We start from the raw sequence: 15,920 nt of genomic DNA, 5'->3' as shown, positions 1-15,920 counted from the left end.
ATGATTCTTGGACACCATCATCTTATTAGAATGATTTCTGAAGGATCATGTGACACTGAAGACTGGAGTTATGTAATGAAATTTCAGCTTTGCATCACAGGAATAAATTACTATTTAAAATATAATCAAATACAAAACCATTATTTTTAATTGTAATATTTGAGTGTAAGAGTCTTTTCTAAATATGTTCACGGACGTGTTCATATGTATATTTATTTTTTACTATAGCACAAATTAATTTTAAGATGTTGAATAAAATAATCAAAGCAGAGAAGACCAAGATTCCTAGACTTACTGGATGTTTTATTTTTTTTTAGTGCATTGACCTTGAACTGGAAGATAAGTAATCCTTAACTTTACCTGTAAAGGTGACTGGGACATGCAGTAAATACACAATAAAGAAAAAAAAGATGAGTCGCACAATCATGCAGGTTGGGCAGAGCTTGGTAAACACAGCAACACATGTATGCTTTATGTCTCATTAGAGACGAGAGTTAAGGAAACAGCCGTCAGGTCACAGAGCAGAGCAGAAGCATGAAGTTAAACACAGCTTTGAGTGTTGCTGGAACCATACTCCTCAACATAGCAGGTAAGTCTTGGTATTGGTTTTGGTTAAGTGATTTATTGATGCAATAATGTTTAAATGGATTAATTATGACAAATCAACTGAATTCCTGTTGTTAATGAACTCTGTAACTAAACACACTGATACCTGATATGCATAGGCGGCGGGTGAACCAACTCCAGGGTAAGACTGAAAGCAGCCAAGTGTATTAAACATCATAAACCCGTCTTTTTAGCCAACAACCAGACACGAATTTGTATTTAACGTGATTACAATTTAATAAAAAAAAGATTATTGATATTTAGGCTATATAACGTTTCCCTTACACGGTTATTCGAAAAGCGAATAAATTTTTAGAAAGTGACATTATCACTAACATTGATCTATTGCGAGTTTAAGCACTCTCAAAAAAAAAAAGAAAGAAAAAAAAAGAAACTATCTTATAGTCACTGAAGCTGTATACACCGTGAAATTAATATCTTAATAACAATGTAAGTGCATCTGTGCGTTGGTGTTTATGATGAGAGAATTCGCGGAATTCAGTCGGAGAGTGAAACTGATGAGTTTCAGCGATGACTCATCTGAACGCCTCTGATTGGTCAATCTGCATTCCTAAGCTCAGCATAATTGTGTGTGATTGGTGTAAAAAATGGCTAAAATTAAATGCGGTGCGCATGAGCAGATCTTTTAATGTGATGCCATAATCGACACCGTCTGTTCATTTTCACTTTGTTAGCAACAGACGTAATAGATTTAAATTGTTTGTACCGGAGCATTTTTGTCCAATTTAGTGGCATTTTTGCTCCAAGTCCCCAGGGCCAGGGGAAGACGTTCTGGCTGATATGGCAATTAGTGAAAACCATAGACAATATAAAAAACATGTGGAAACACATAAACTACGTGTTTTTCATTATTGTAAACACCTTTTGATTTGAAAATGTATGTCTAAATGACTGAAATTAACAATAAAATGGGCTGCCGACTTTTAACTAGTTATAAAATTCGAAAAAATAGAATGTTTTTAAGCATTAAGCGTACCGTTCACGCCTATTTACATTTATTCATTTAGCAGACCCTTATGTCCAAAGCGACTTACAAATGAGGACAATGGAAGCAATCAAATATCAACAAAAGAGCAATGATATGTAAGTGCTATAACAAGTTTTAGTAAGCTTAATGCAGTACACGTAGGCTGGCAGGTAGCACGTAGCGTAAGTTTTAAATAAATAAAAAGGCTAAAATAACAAGCGTGGAAACATAATTTAGATGTATTGTAGCCTATATATTGTACAAGATTTTTAAATGAAAGCAAAGTTTTCAGAATAGTAAACAATCGTCACAGATTGAAAATAATGAATAAAAAAAAAAGTAATAACGAATTTGTAAAAATTATAAGTATGAATCAAAACTTTAAACACGTTTAAAATCATATTGCACAAAATTTAAATAATAATGCAAATAATGTCTGACTTGGGCACAAGATCACGTTTTCCTTGGTTATATTTTGGTTGTGTTTTTATCTGCTCACAGGCACTTCCTGCTTATATTTGTATTTTTTGTATGCTTTTTTTCCCATTCGCTCTTGTTTCCATGTTCTGCGCTTGCTTTTCCAAATGTTGCGGATTGTTTCTTGGAAAACAGGGCGGGTTTAAGCGTTATCATTGGTCCACTAGTTTTAGATTGACAGCTCCTCCTCTAGCCAATCAGATGAATATGTGACGTCGCTCTAACGCACCTCATTAGCTGCCAAATGCTCAGTGTTGTTCATTTGTACCGGTGAAAATGGACAGCCTTCAGCTGGGAAACATCTTTCCATATCCATACAGGACACAGTTATATGTGTCCGCCTGTCACTGCTTTATGCCTGCTTTATGAGCCGTAGTGAACCTTGGTTAACTTATATTCACCTGTATTTCGCCTATTTTATTATCAATATTATTATTTTACTATATATTGCTCGTAGTTGTTAACTGTCTGTAGGCAATATTTTGACATTTTTTGTCATGTATTGTTTTTGCAAACAGCTTTTCAGATTTTTCTTTCATGCACAGTATGTCATTAAAGTTGGTCTTGGAAGATTTATGACATTTTGTGTTACTCCTGAGATTATAAAATGACAATGAAATAATTTCACAACCAGGCCAACAATCCTTTAACACTACAATCCACGTAAAACTATTATCTTGATCCACGCCAATGGGATGTGCCAACATTTATGTAAAAGGTGAAAGAGTGAGGTTGCTCATCAACTCCATGCATCCATCTAATTGTTTGATCTCTGTCTCCAGGTTTTCTCTGCCAGTTAGATGGTAAGCTGTCATTGATGTAATGACCATAAAACCATCATTCCACATATCTTGTGTGTATTATATCATTTTAATTGTCACATTGTCTTTCCTCTCATCAGAGTGTGGTCAAGCCCCCCTCAACACCAAGATTGTTGGAGGGGAGGCTGCAACGGCAGGGTCTTGGCCGTGGCAAGCCAGCCTTCATATCTCCTGTGATGGGGCTATGTGTTACTGTGGAGGGAGTCTGATCAATAAAGACTGGGTTATGTCTGCAGCGCACTGCTTCCAGAGGTATGAAGTTTAAATACAAATCAAGACACTATTCTGAACTGATGCTAGTTGAATTAACACAGACTTTTCTTATGCACAGCACCCTGGGTACCATTCAGATCTACCTGGGACTTCAGAGCCAGTCAGGATCGAACCCTAATCAAGTTCTCAGGACAGCCAATGTCATCGTCCATCCTGACTATAAAGATACTACCCATGACAACGACATAGCACTGCTCCAGCTCTCCTCCTCAGTGACTTTCACTGATTACATTAGGCCAGTCTGTCTGGCAGCTGCTGGTAGTGTATTGCCTGCAGGGACAGAGACCTGGGTCACCGGCTGGGGAGCACTACAGTCTGATGGTACAGATTTGCTTGCAAAACAACAGAAATGTAAAGCTCAACAATTTACTATAACTGGCCATTAAAAGCACCCAAAACATCCTCTGATTTGTGTCGCAGGTTCGATTTCTGACATACTGCAGGAGGTGATGATACCAATTGTGAGCAACAGTGACTGTGATAATGCGTATGGAGGGGGCATCACAAGCAATATGATTTGTGCTGGATTGTTAAATCAGGGAGGAAAAGATTCCTGTCAGGTAAGACATCAGTCGTTCATGTGAACCTTTATTACAAAACCCTAATTAACATATTTTGTATCACCTGCATGTTTTTCATTACCATCAACAATCCATCAGTGTTGCAAGATGTTATAAAAAAACAAACAAAAGTCTAACGTGCAATCACCACTAACCCAGTGACCATAGCCCAAACATTACAAGTCTAAATTTGCCACTCCCAAAGAATTTCTGTTTGTTTCCCTTATAAACAAAATTATTTTATTGTATAGTCAAATCAAAATGAGGGAACAAATGAGTGCATTAATGAACAAGTCAATAAGAGCAGGTACTGAAGTCGTGGCCATGATAATATCATTTTTTTTTCACCCATGACTTTGAAATGCGTCAGCATGACATCAGAGCAAGACAATAGAGCAAGTCAGATGACATTTGTACATATTTCCAACTGGCATGCATCTTGACCAGTTGATGATTGGTTCTGCACCGATTTTAATAGTCAGTTTTTAGCAGTTGTTCACTTAATATGTTCAGATACATAAATGTGATATATATTAAACTTGTGTTAATCAAAACAGGGAGACTCTGGAGGTCCACTGGTTATGAGGAATGGCTCCTTGTGGGTTCAGTCCGGCATTGTGAGTTTTGGTATTGGATGTGCTGACCCCAAATATCCCGGTGTGTACACCAGAGTCTCTCAATACCAGGACTGGATCACCTCTACCATAGGCAGCAACCCTCCTGGATTTGTCCAATTCAACAACAATGGATTCAGAAGCTCACCCAACCTCCTTTTAATTCCACTTTCTCTCACATTCTCCATCATTCCTTTTATATGTTCCCTATATCTCCTTTCTTAGAGATCATCTGAATGACACTTCTCAGGGTTCTTTGATTAAGAGCACAATTGTGCTGTACATGTTTTCATAAATATGTGAAGTAGGTGCATAGCCATATTAGTTAGTTCTTTATCTTTTTTAAAAATGTACTATTCTTGAAAATCTCTTCATCTTCTTTCCTGCACACTAATGAAGTTCAGCAAGTTTTCCCCTTAGAATTCTTGCAAAATGAGGATGCACTTTCTGATATTTGGCCTAAATAGGAGTCATAAGGGATACTTGCAATTATAATGCATAGCTAATTATTGTCTTCGCTTTAAACAGATTTTTTTGAGAGACTATTCAATTTGTATTGTCTGTATGTAAAAAAAGGGCATTTTGTGTATTAAAGTTTTATATTTTTACAGTAACATTTAATCTCAGGGTCTGAATAGTAATTAACGCATGTGTGCTTTGGATTGTGTTTAGAGATACTGCTTATTGAAAATCGAAACAGTAAATACAACAACAAAAACAAACAAACTTTATGTGACTTCATATTTCTCAGTGTGATTTAAGTCAATAATGGATGATAAAATAATTGATCTCTTTCATGACCTTTACAATGGTAGACAAGGGAGACCAGTCATGTAATTGATTGATAAACCATATAAACCTTATAATCATGTTACAATGTGAGTATCAAATACTATACATGAAGCTTCTGTTGATTGTTTAATTGTTCATGTCTCAGTCATAACTGTATTGCATTGCATTATGTTTTGCCTCTCACAATAAAAACTACAGAGCTTTAATCATAAAACTAAACAATCTGAATATTATTTTAGCAAGACAAATTATTGGGAGATATAGAGTGATAATTGAAATGTATCTTCATTAAGCATCTTCTGCTCTGGTCAGGCTTCTGAATAAAAATGAGTTCCATACATAAAAAAAAGTGTTTCCCTAAAAGTGAGGCCTATTCCACAGATCATAGGACTGATGGAGTCTTGTGGCAACATAATATCCACACATAAACTCAACATAGACAACTATGTTGGCTGGAGTAAAACATGTAACGATTAACTTTCCCAAGGTGCATTAAGTAGTAACATATGATTGGCTTGTGTATGAAACCATTGTATAAAATTGCCATTTAATGGCAGCAGGTCGCAAAGTGACTTTCTGTTTCTCAAATTAGAAGCATGAGAGAAGCATCCAGACATCAAAGATAAGCAGGGTGTGTACTCAAACCACCAGGACCAGGCTGAAAGGAAAAACAAGGTGTGTCAGAGGTAAACTAAACAGGGTCCTGCTGAATGCGGCAGCACTTGCTTTACTTGTCATTAGACATTTCTCAGTAAAGGAAACGGCAAACATTACACAGAAAATTTCACGAGGATGACGTTGTGTAAAGCTGTGTGTTTTGCAGGAGCTATACTTCTTAATATAACAGGTAAGATCCGATATGACATTGCAACAATCCTAGGTTTAACCTTATAACCACCTTAAAGTTGTATTTTGGTTGTAACTATGTAGGCATATTCGCCACAAGATAATGGGACACCTTTTGGTAATTAACTTCTATAATATTTTTTGCAACACCAAAAATGAATACTTAATTAATGTTACTACTTGGTTAAAAAAAATCTGAATAGTAAAGTGCAATATCATTATAATATTAAAAGCAAATGGAATGAGTTACAAACATTTAGAAATATTTTTCATAGCTTGAAGAGCTTAATTATTTCTGATGAAAAACCTTTAGAAAATAATAAGAGTACAATGAAACTGGCTGTTGGCTTATTTCTTTTCATTTCTTCTCTGAATAAAATGAGAGCATTTAAGAGCTGTTTATGAATCACAAAAACACAATTTTCAGGTACAGATATTCTTTTGTTGTAATAAACTTGAAAAATAAAAGTGAGCTCAATCACTGGTAGGCCTACATGTCCTTAAAGAAAGATAGCTAATGTTCAAAACTGTATAAATAAATATCTCATTTTTGATTTTTCATTATATATGAAAATGTATAAAAATAGATGATTCCAATTATCTCCAGTCATGCTGTTTGAAATGACATTAAGAGTAAATGATTTTTATTTTCGGGTAAAGTGAGTCTTTAATGATAATAACATGAATGAAAAGACAGATATACACCACTCAAAGAACAAGTTTATCAGCTCTGTGTCTGGGCATCTACGTCCGCATATCTCTGTGTGAACCAGTTCTGAACTGAAGTCATTGTCTACAAAACTGAAACACAGAATACCACTCTAATCCCCTTTAAACTCAAAATATTTGTTATTTCTCTGTTTGTCTTATTACAGGCTCACTTTGTCAGCTAGATGGTAAGTTTCTGTGCTCTTAATGCCCATACAAACACTTTCAACAAAACATTTGAGTTTAATTGATATCATTTGTGTTTAGATTTAATTTATCTGGAATTTATAAATTGGAGCATTAACAATCTTCCACAATAATAAAGATATCATTCATAATTCTGTATATATATATATATATATATATATATTTACAGTTTTTTTCAGTCGCTAACAAGCATTTGTCCAAGCAGTTGTCACATTTTCAAAACTCTAAACACAATTAGCACAGCATCTGTCTATTGTGGCCATACCATTCACACATTTCATGTCGTTTTCATACAATATGGAGTCATTGAACACATTCCCACAATGCTTACATTTTCTGAACAGACAAGCTATACCTCCCAACAAAATTATGGATCGTTTTTGTAGTATTTACAAACGTTAACACACAACATCCCACAATAGCAAAAACAATGTTCCAAACCTTAGATACAGTATAAAAACCTCTGCTTCTGCAATGATATCAGTTAAAAAACAATATATCTTAGCTGATTTATGTTGTGTAAATTGGGCCAACCACAACTGATTCCAATCTGGCTCAGAGTCAATGGCAGGGGTTATTTTTTTCTATTACATTGACACTTATACAATAAAAGGAGGACTTTGAAGAGTGATATTTTTGGAAACAGAAACAGAATTGTAATGTATGGAACGAGGAAGAGTAAGAGCAAGGGGCCCAGGGAGAAGAGCATGAGCAGTGAGAGGAGCATGAGCAGTGAGAGGAGCAGTGAGAGGAGCATGAGCAGTGAGAGGAGCATGAGCAGTGAGAGGAGCATGAGCAGTGAGAGGAGCAGTGAGAGGAGCATGAGCAGTGAGAGGAGCATGAGCAGTGAGAGGAGCAGTGAGAGGAGCATGAGCAGTGAGAGGAGCATGAGCAGTGAGAGGAGCAGTGAGAGGAGCATGAGCAGTGAGAGGAGCATGAGCAGTGAGAGGAGCAGTGAGAGGAGCAGTGAGAGGAGCATGAGCAGTGAGAGGAGCAGTGAGAGGAGCATGAGCAGTGAGAGGAGCATGAGCAGTGAGAGGAGCATGAGCAGTGAGAGGAGCAGTGAGAGGAGCATGAGTAGTGAGAGGAGCATGAGCAGTGAGAGGAGCAGTGAGAGGAGCATGAGCAGTGAGAGGATTATGAGCATGATCAGTGAGAGGAGCATGAGCAGTGAGAGGATCATGAGCATGATCAGTGAGAAGAGCATGAGCAGTGAGAGGAGCATGATCAGTGAGAGGAGCATGAGCAGTGAGAGGATTATGAGCATGAGCAGTGAGAGGAGCATGAGCAGTGAGAGGAGCAGTGAGAGGAGCATGAGCAGTGAGAGGAGCATGAGCAGTGAGAGGAGCATGAGCAGTGAGAGGAGCAGTGAGAGGAGCATGAGCAGTGAGAGGAGCATGAGCAGTGAGAGGAGCAGTGAGAGGAGCATGAGCAGTGAGAGGATTATGAGCATGATCAGTGAGAGGAGCATGAGCAGTGAGAGGAGCATGAGCAGTGAGAGGAGCATGAGCAGTGAGAGGAGCAGTGAGAGGAGCATGAGCAGTGAGAGGAGCATGAGCAGTGAGAGGAGCATGAGCAGTGAGAGGAGCAGTGAGAGGAGCATGAGCAGTGAGAGGAGCATGAGCAGTGAGAGGATTATGAGCATGAGCAGTGAGAGGAGCATGAGCAGTGAGAGGAGCAGTGAGAGGAGCATGAGCAGTGAGAGGAGCATGAGCAGTGAGAGGAGCATGTGCAGTGAGAGGAGCAGTGAGAGGAGCATGAGCAGTGAGAGGAGCAGTGAGAGGAGCATGAGCAGTGAGAGGATTATGAGCATGATCAGTGAGAGGAGCATGAGCAGTGAGAGGAGCATGAGCAGTGAGAGGAGCATGAGCATGATCAGTGAGAGGATTATGAGCATGATCAGTGAGAGGAGCATGAGCAGTGAGAGGAGCATGAGCAGTGAGAGGATTATGAGCATGATCAGTGAGAGGAGCATGAGCAGTGAGAGGAGCATGAGCAGTGAGAGGATCATGAGCATGATCAGTGAGAGGAGCATGAGCAGTGAGAGGATCATGAGCATGATCAGTGAGAGGAGCATGAGCAGTGAGAGGAGCATGAGCAGTGAGATGATTATGAGCATGATCAGTGAGAGGAGCATGAGCAGTGAGAGGAGCAGTGAGAGGAGCATGAGCAGTGAGAGGAGCATGAGCAGTGAGAGGAGCAGTGAGAGGAGCATGAGCAGTGAGAGGAGCATGAGCAGTGAGAGGAGCAGTGAGAGGAGCATGAGCAGTGAGAGGATTATGAGCATGATCAGTGAGAGGAGCATGAGCAGTGAGAGGAGCATGAGCAGTGAGAGGATTATGAGCATGATCAGTGAGAGGAGCAGGAGCAGTGAGAGGAGCAGTGAGAGATGCAGTGAGAGGAGCAGGAGCAGTGAGAGGAGCAGTGAGAGATGCAGTGAGAGGAGCAGGAGCAGTGAGAGATGCAGTGAGAGGAACAGGAGCAGTGAGAGGAGCAGTGAGAGATGCAGTGAGAGGAGCAGGAGCAGTGAGAGATGCAGTGAGAGGAGCAGGAGCAGTGAGAGGAGCAGGAGCAGTGAGAGATGCAGTGAGAGGAGCAGGAGCAGTGAGTGGAGCAGGAGCAGTGAGAGATGCAGTGAGAGGAGCAGGAGCAGTGAGAGGAGCAGTGAGAGATGCAGTGAGAGGAGCAGGAGCAGTGAGAGATGCAGTGAGAGGAGCAGGAGCAGTGAGAGATGCAGTGAGAGGAGCAGGAGCAGTGAGAGGAGCAGTGAGAGGAGCAGGAGCAGTGAGAGGATTATGAGCATGATCAGTGAGAGGAGCAGGAGCAGTGAGAGATGGAGTGAGAGATTGTTTTTACCCCCCCCCCCTTTTTATCTCGGCTTTTTGCTGTTGTTGTTTTTTTGTTCAGAATGCTCTTATGTGTTTCATGGATATTTTGTTCACTGTAAGCAATACTGTCGAGCCTGTTCTGTTCTATCATACCGTATTTCTACTGTACCTACTGCAGTAAACAGTAAAGAAAAAAAATAGCTTTTTACTGGAATGCTTTTGAATGTGAACATTACTGTACATTTGGACATACAGTTCCTAACCAAGAAATTTAGTGTAAAACAGTGAATTGCATGTTTTGCATGCAAATACCTGTAAAACTGAGACTGGAAAGTCTATGCAGTTTTTGTAATGTCAACAATAGCCAGTATTTTGAAACCTGGTGTACTTTGATTGACTGCATGTACCTTGTGAGGTGAAAAAAAGTGTTATTCTTTGACAGAATAATTTAATTTTGAGTCAGATTTCCAGTGTTTTGGTAAAGTTGGTGTGTGCAGAGAAAGATGTGGTCTATTTTGAAATGAAAATTTAGTATATATTTAACAAAATGTGTTTTTGAGAAGAAAATTATCCATTTGGCCAATTGTGTTTTGTAAGTGTGAGTCTGTGTTAAGAGTTTAGAAAAAGTATCTGAAGTATGGTTAAGCGCTTGTTAGCGATTGAAAAAAACTGTAAATTTAAATTTATGCATTTAGCAGACGCTTTTATCCAAAGAGACTCACAGTGTATTCAGGCTATCAATTTATGCATTTAGCAGACGCTTTTATCCAAAGAGACTCACAGTGTATTCAGGCTATCAATTTTTACATATCATGTGTTCCCGGGGAATCGAACCCCCAACCTTGCGCTTGCTTGCTTGCGCAGTACTCTAACAGTTGAGCTACAGGAACACTATATATATATATATATATATATATATATATATATATATATATATATATATATATATATATATATATATATATATATATATATAATTTATTATTATTCAGAAAGAAAATTCAATTCATTTTGAATCAGAAAAATCAGCCTTCTTTCCTGTCATCAGTGTGTGGTCAGGCTCCTCTCAACACCAAGATTGTTGGAGGACAGGCTGCAGTTCAGGGGTCTTGGCCCTGGCAAGCCAGCCTTCACAGAATTACATCTGGAAGTCATTTCTGTGGTGGGAGTCTGATCAATAAAGACTGGGTTATGTCTGCAGCTCACTGCTTCCAGAGGTATGAAGTACTAATTAATATCCCTTACGGAAAATAAGTTTATTCAAGTGTGCTATTAGTATACTTTCTTTTAAACTAAAAATAAGAAAGTATGCTTTTAGTTAACTTTTTATGTACTTCTCAGAAATATACTTAAAATTGCATTTTAGTATACTTGAGTTATACTTATAAAAAGTCTAAATATATTTGAGCTATACTCCTAGAATCCGTGTTTTCATTGTTCATACAGTAGAGGGCACTAGTACACATCTTCTGCACAGAATTAAAAAAAAAAAGAAAGAAAACATAAGTGAAGAAGAAAAAAGAAACAACAGATACTAACACATGTAATCTATAACGATCATCTGATTGATGAAGAGGTTATAATTACAGTCAAGCTTTAGGGTGTTGATCGATTTTCGATTATCGTTCTGAATCAAACTAATAGTTTTTCACTTTTTTTGTGTTAAAAATTTAATTTCTTTCTTTATTTTTTTTAAGAGACTTACCACAATTAAAGTGTTTAAAAAAAAATGCATGAAGTTAGAATACAATGTTTTTGTTTACAAGCAGATACTGTTCTTTCTTGGGATGTTTTGTATGCTCAGATATTCATATAACAAAATATATACACATTAAAACCTAAATAGGGACATAGTAGTATATTTAAAGTATGATGTAAAATTCACTTAAAGAAAACGTATGAGCATACTTGCAGTATAAAACTACTAAACTACTAGTTTACTGAGACTATACTTCAAAGTGTACATTATTTAATCAGTAAACCTGTAAGTTCACTTTTAGTATAATTGCAGTACAAACTACAAACATATAGATAAACTAGTTGTGTACTCAAACAGTTTACTACCGTTATCCTTAAAGTATACATAAAAGTATACTTTTATATACTAGAAAGTGAGCCAATTTAGTCCCACGGAGTATTGAAACAGTAAATTTACAAGTATACTACTAGAACACTAATATTTGTATACTTGAACAATACTTAAGTATATTTAGTAAAATAAACTTGAAGTATAAAACTTTTTGGTAAGGGATAACACTATATAGATAGATGGTAGAGGAATTAAGACTGATATTTGTCTCTATTTACAGCACCGCTGCATCTAATGTAAAAATCTACCTCGGCCGTCAGCTCCAAACGGGCTCAAACCTGAATGAGATCTCCAGGACAGTGACTCGGGTCATCACCCATCCCAGCTATAGCTCAACTACCCAAAACAATGACATAGCACTGCTGCAGCTCTCCTCTTCTGTGACGTTCACTGATTATATTAGGCCAGTCTGTCTGGCGGCTGCTGGCAGTTTATTTGGTGGAGGTACTAAGAGTTGGATCACTGGATGGGGCAAACTCAATTTTGCAGGTGAGTTTAATCAAACACGTCTGTGATTCAAACATTGTATGTAACCACCCAAAAAATTCTTTACATTTTTTTTCCACCATGCAATTTATGTAAAAGACACCCAGATTCCAAACATACTGCAGGAGGTGCAGATACCAATTGTAAACAACAGTGAATGTAGTAAGGTCTACGGAGCAGTCATTACAAACAACATGCTGTGCGCTGGACTAAACGAGGGTGGAAAAGATTCATGCCAGGTATAATATCACTTCAACTTTTCACACTGGCTTATTCCCTGGCTTATCATCTTTCTAAACCTTGCTTTTATCCCTGGGTAAAGCAATCCCGGGGTTATGAATCCTCGCTCCGGACTGCAGTGTCAAACTTTGTGCAGTGAGAAATGAGTGTTTGATTCGGTTTAGCCCTGTTGTGAGATTAAATTTGCTTTACCTTGTATACTGTCAGAGATATTAACATTACATGATCTTAATCTATGCAGGGAGACTCTGGAGGTCCGATGGTGAATAAGAACAATTCCCAGTGGATTCAGTCTGGGATTGTGAGTTTCGGTCGAGAGTGTGGGATACCCAAGTTCCCTGGTGTTTATACCAGAGTTTCTCAATACCAGTCTTGGATCAGCTCTCAAATAAGCAGCGATCTACCAGGATTCGTCTCATTCACCTCCACTGAATCAAGCTCAGGCGCACCCAGTCTCCTCTTATTTTCCCTTTCTCTCACATCATCAGTCATTCCTCTGATTTTCTCAATATTTCTATTTTCTTGATTTTTTATTATTTCATTTTGGTTATGCTTTACAACATTAGAGTATTAGTACTCTTTAAAATAAATACTATTAGTATGTATATGTGTGGTTAGGCCTATACACACACACACACACACACACACACACACACACACAGCCGTTGTCTATTAGCACTGTGAACCAAAAATTGTATATAGACCCTTTGTTAACATAAATAAGAACAAATGCACTGCGGTCACTTAGAATTTTAATAAAGTTTTGCTCAATTACAATTACCGTGTACTGTAATCTAATATTTTGCCCTTAATAAATAGGGAAGTGTAACTAATGCACACTTATGGTCCTAGATGTAGAATTTATCTGAAATCTGTACTTGATTTTCTCTTTTTACATTTTATATAAACCAAATAAATGAGAAAATGCTATTGAGCTATGAGATGTGGGTCAAATTGCGTTTAGTCAGAGCCCGTCCACAGAGAGCCTTCCCACTCTCTGTAATATTAAGTCCAATTGTACAGAATTTTATGTTGCAGTTCCACCAAGGTTCCACTGGGGGCGATCGCCATGAGTGCAAAATGAATGGGAGTCTATGGGGCTAGACGGCTAAATTTGTCCCTTTCACCCGATTGCTGTTGAGAAATCTCAGATCTGATTGTAGCTCTTGCAAGTTCAACAAGGTTTATAGGTCGAAAGTTGAATGAACGAGTACTTATGTCCTTTCGATTTCTTACAGGTTGAGTTGTTGTTGCCCATAACACGCTAGCATTCTGCTAATGAACGCTGATTGGTCAGTGAAGGACTGATTACGACGACAGATTCTTCTTTTCAACGCAGGAATTTTTTTTTTTTGGGTTGCTGGCACTATCTGCCTATTGTTATGTATTTACTGGAAAATAAATAGAATTTGAGTACTTGTTGTGTTAAAAAAACACAATCAAATGTCACGCCCAATAGTGCTAAATATCAATAAAAATGGAAAATGGAAAAAAATGCCTTGCAGGAGTGCAATGATAAATTGGGCAAGGGTTGTCCTATTTCTCATTTACCAAGGATGAAAAAAGGTAACCCATGTGGACTGTGTTAAATGTCAATGCCTACCTGAATTTACAATGGTTCAGGTGGGAGGGAAAGTTGGCCAAATGCAATGTCCAAAATCGGCCAGGTTGCGCAGACTAACGCAGCACAGATAATAATAATAATAATAATAATAATAATAATAATATATTTCTTTTGTATAGCACCTTTAAAAGCAACTTTCTCAAATCTCTTTGCAGACAAGCATAACAGCAAATGAATAAACACAATGTAAGTACAAGAAAATAAACGCATTAAAATCAAGTTAATGTAAAAGCAATCCTAAAATAAAATGTTTTAAGAAGAGATTTAAAAGTCACTAATGAATTTGCTTCCCTGATGTTTGCCGGGAGAGAATTCCAGAGCTTAGGAGCATAGACAGAAAATGCTCAGTCACCCCACGTATGAAGCCGTGTCTTTGGAACAACCAAAAGACCACTCTGAGAGGAGCACAGATTGCGACGTGGTGTGTAGGGGATTAATAAATCAGTTAAATACTCAGGTGGCAGATTGTGTAGAGATTTATAGGCCAGCATAAGGATTTTAAAATCAATACGGTACCTAACAGGTAGCCAGTGCAGGGACTCCAAGACCGGAGTTATATGGTCCCTAGCCATGACCCCAGAAAGTACTCTAGCAGCTGAATTTTGAAGATATTGCAATTTATCCAGTGATGATTTAGATACCCCAGCTAGAAGAACATTGCAGTAGTCAATGCGCGAAAAGACAAAAGAGTTAATCAACTTTTCAGCTACTGAAAAGGATAACATAGGACGTAGCCGGGCTATATTTCTGAGGTGATAAAATGATGTCTTAACTGTATTCTGGACAAAAGGCTCAAATGACAGCGTGGTGTCAAATATGACACGCAAATTTTTTAATTTGGACTTAAACTCCAGTGCAACGCCATCAACAGACAGAGTAGGAGACCCAACCTTTCGCAGTTGATGTGAAGATCCAAGAAGCATGACTTCTGTTTTTGAGCCGTTTAGAGATAGAAAATTATTGGACATCCAAATCTTTATCTCAGCAATACAGTTAGAAAAATGCCCAACGTTCACTTGCTGACCCGGTCTAGCATGGATATAAATCTGTGTATCATCAGCATAAAAGTGATAGTTAAGGTTGAAAGATTGTAATAATTGACCAAGTGGAAAGATGTACATACTAAAGAGTAGAGGACCCAAGACTGACCCTTGTGGAACACCCCTATGAACAGAACCAACCTTGGACCTATAACCACCCATAAAAACAAATTGACTACGGTCAGTGAAAAAGGACTTGAACCAGTCAAGAACAGTCTCTGACAAGCCAAATACATGTTTGAGGCGAATAAGTAGTAGGGCATGGTCAATAGTATCGAAGGCTGAACTGAGATCCAAGAGAATGAGAATGGACGTGGAGCCGGAGTCGGAGGCAATTAGTAAGTCATCAGGGACTTTCACCAACGCAGTCTCAGTGCTGTGTAATTTTTGTAATCCTGATTGATGTGGCTCAAATAGTTTATTTTCAATAAAGTGTTTGTTTTATTGAGCTGCAACCACACCCTCCAAGATTTTAGACAGAAATGATAGATTTCATATTGGACGATAATTTGACAGATTTTTCACATCAGAATTTTGCTTTTTTTAAACGGGAGTAACCGCAGCAGTTTTGAGTGCTGCTGGCACCTCCCCAGTTGACAAAGAGTCATTTATTATAGCAAGAACTGAGGGACATAAAGGACCAAAACAGGCTACCAGGCATGGGATCAAGTATGCAAGTCGTAGCTTTCATACAGTACCAGAAACCTGGTTGCAGAGCATC

At 38.2% G+C, this 15,920-nt stretch overlaps 1 protein-coding gene across 1 annotated transcript; it reads left to right on the top strand.

Annotated features, from left to right (window-relative positions):
* The first annotated feature begins 479 nt into the window (after nucleotides 1-479).
* LOC113047360 (transmembrane protease serine 9-like) lies at nucleotides 480-13,927 on the top strand. Its single transcript, XM_026208723.1, has 11 exons — nucleotides 480-589; nucleotides 2,854-2,874; nucleotides 2,973-3,144; nucleotides 3,224-3,486; nucleotides 3,586-3,725; nucleotides 4,283-4,559; nucleotides 6,853-6,873; nucleotides 10,769-10,937; nucleotides 12,030-12,298; nucleotides 12,395-12,534; nucleotides 12,777-13,927. Exons 1-11 carry the CDS (start codon nucleotides 535-537, stop codon nucleotides 13,059-13,061), a joined length of 1,812 nt encoding a protein of 603 aa, XP_026064508.1. The 5' UTR covers nucleotides 480-534; the 3' UTR covers nucleotides 13,062-13,927.
* Nucleotides 13,928-15,920: the final 1,993 nt, after the last annotated feature.

Source organism: Carassius auratus, chromosome 28, assembly GCF_003368295.1.
Source record: "Carassius auratus strain Wakin chromosome 28, ASM336829v1, whole genome shotgun sequence".
Taxonomy (NCBI): Eukaryota; Metazoa; Chordata; class Actinopteri; order Cypriniformes; family Cyprinidae; genus Carassius; species Carassius auratus.
Note: the sequence above shows the minus strand (reverse complement) of the source record. Positions and strands in the feature narration are given on the sequence as shown.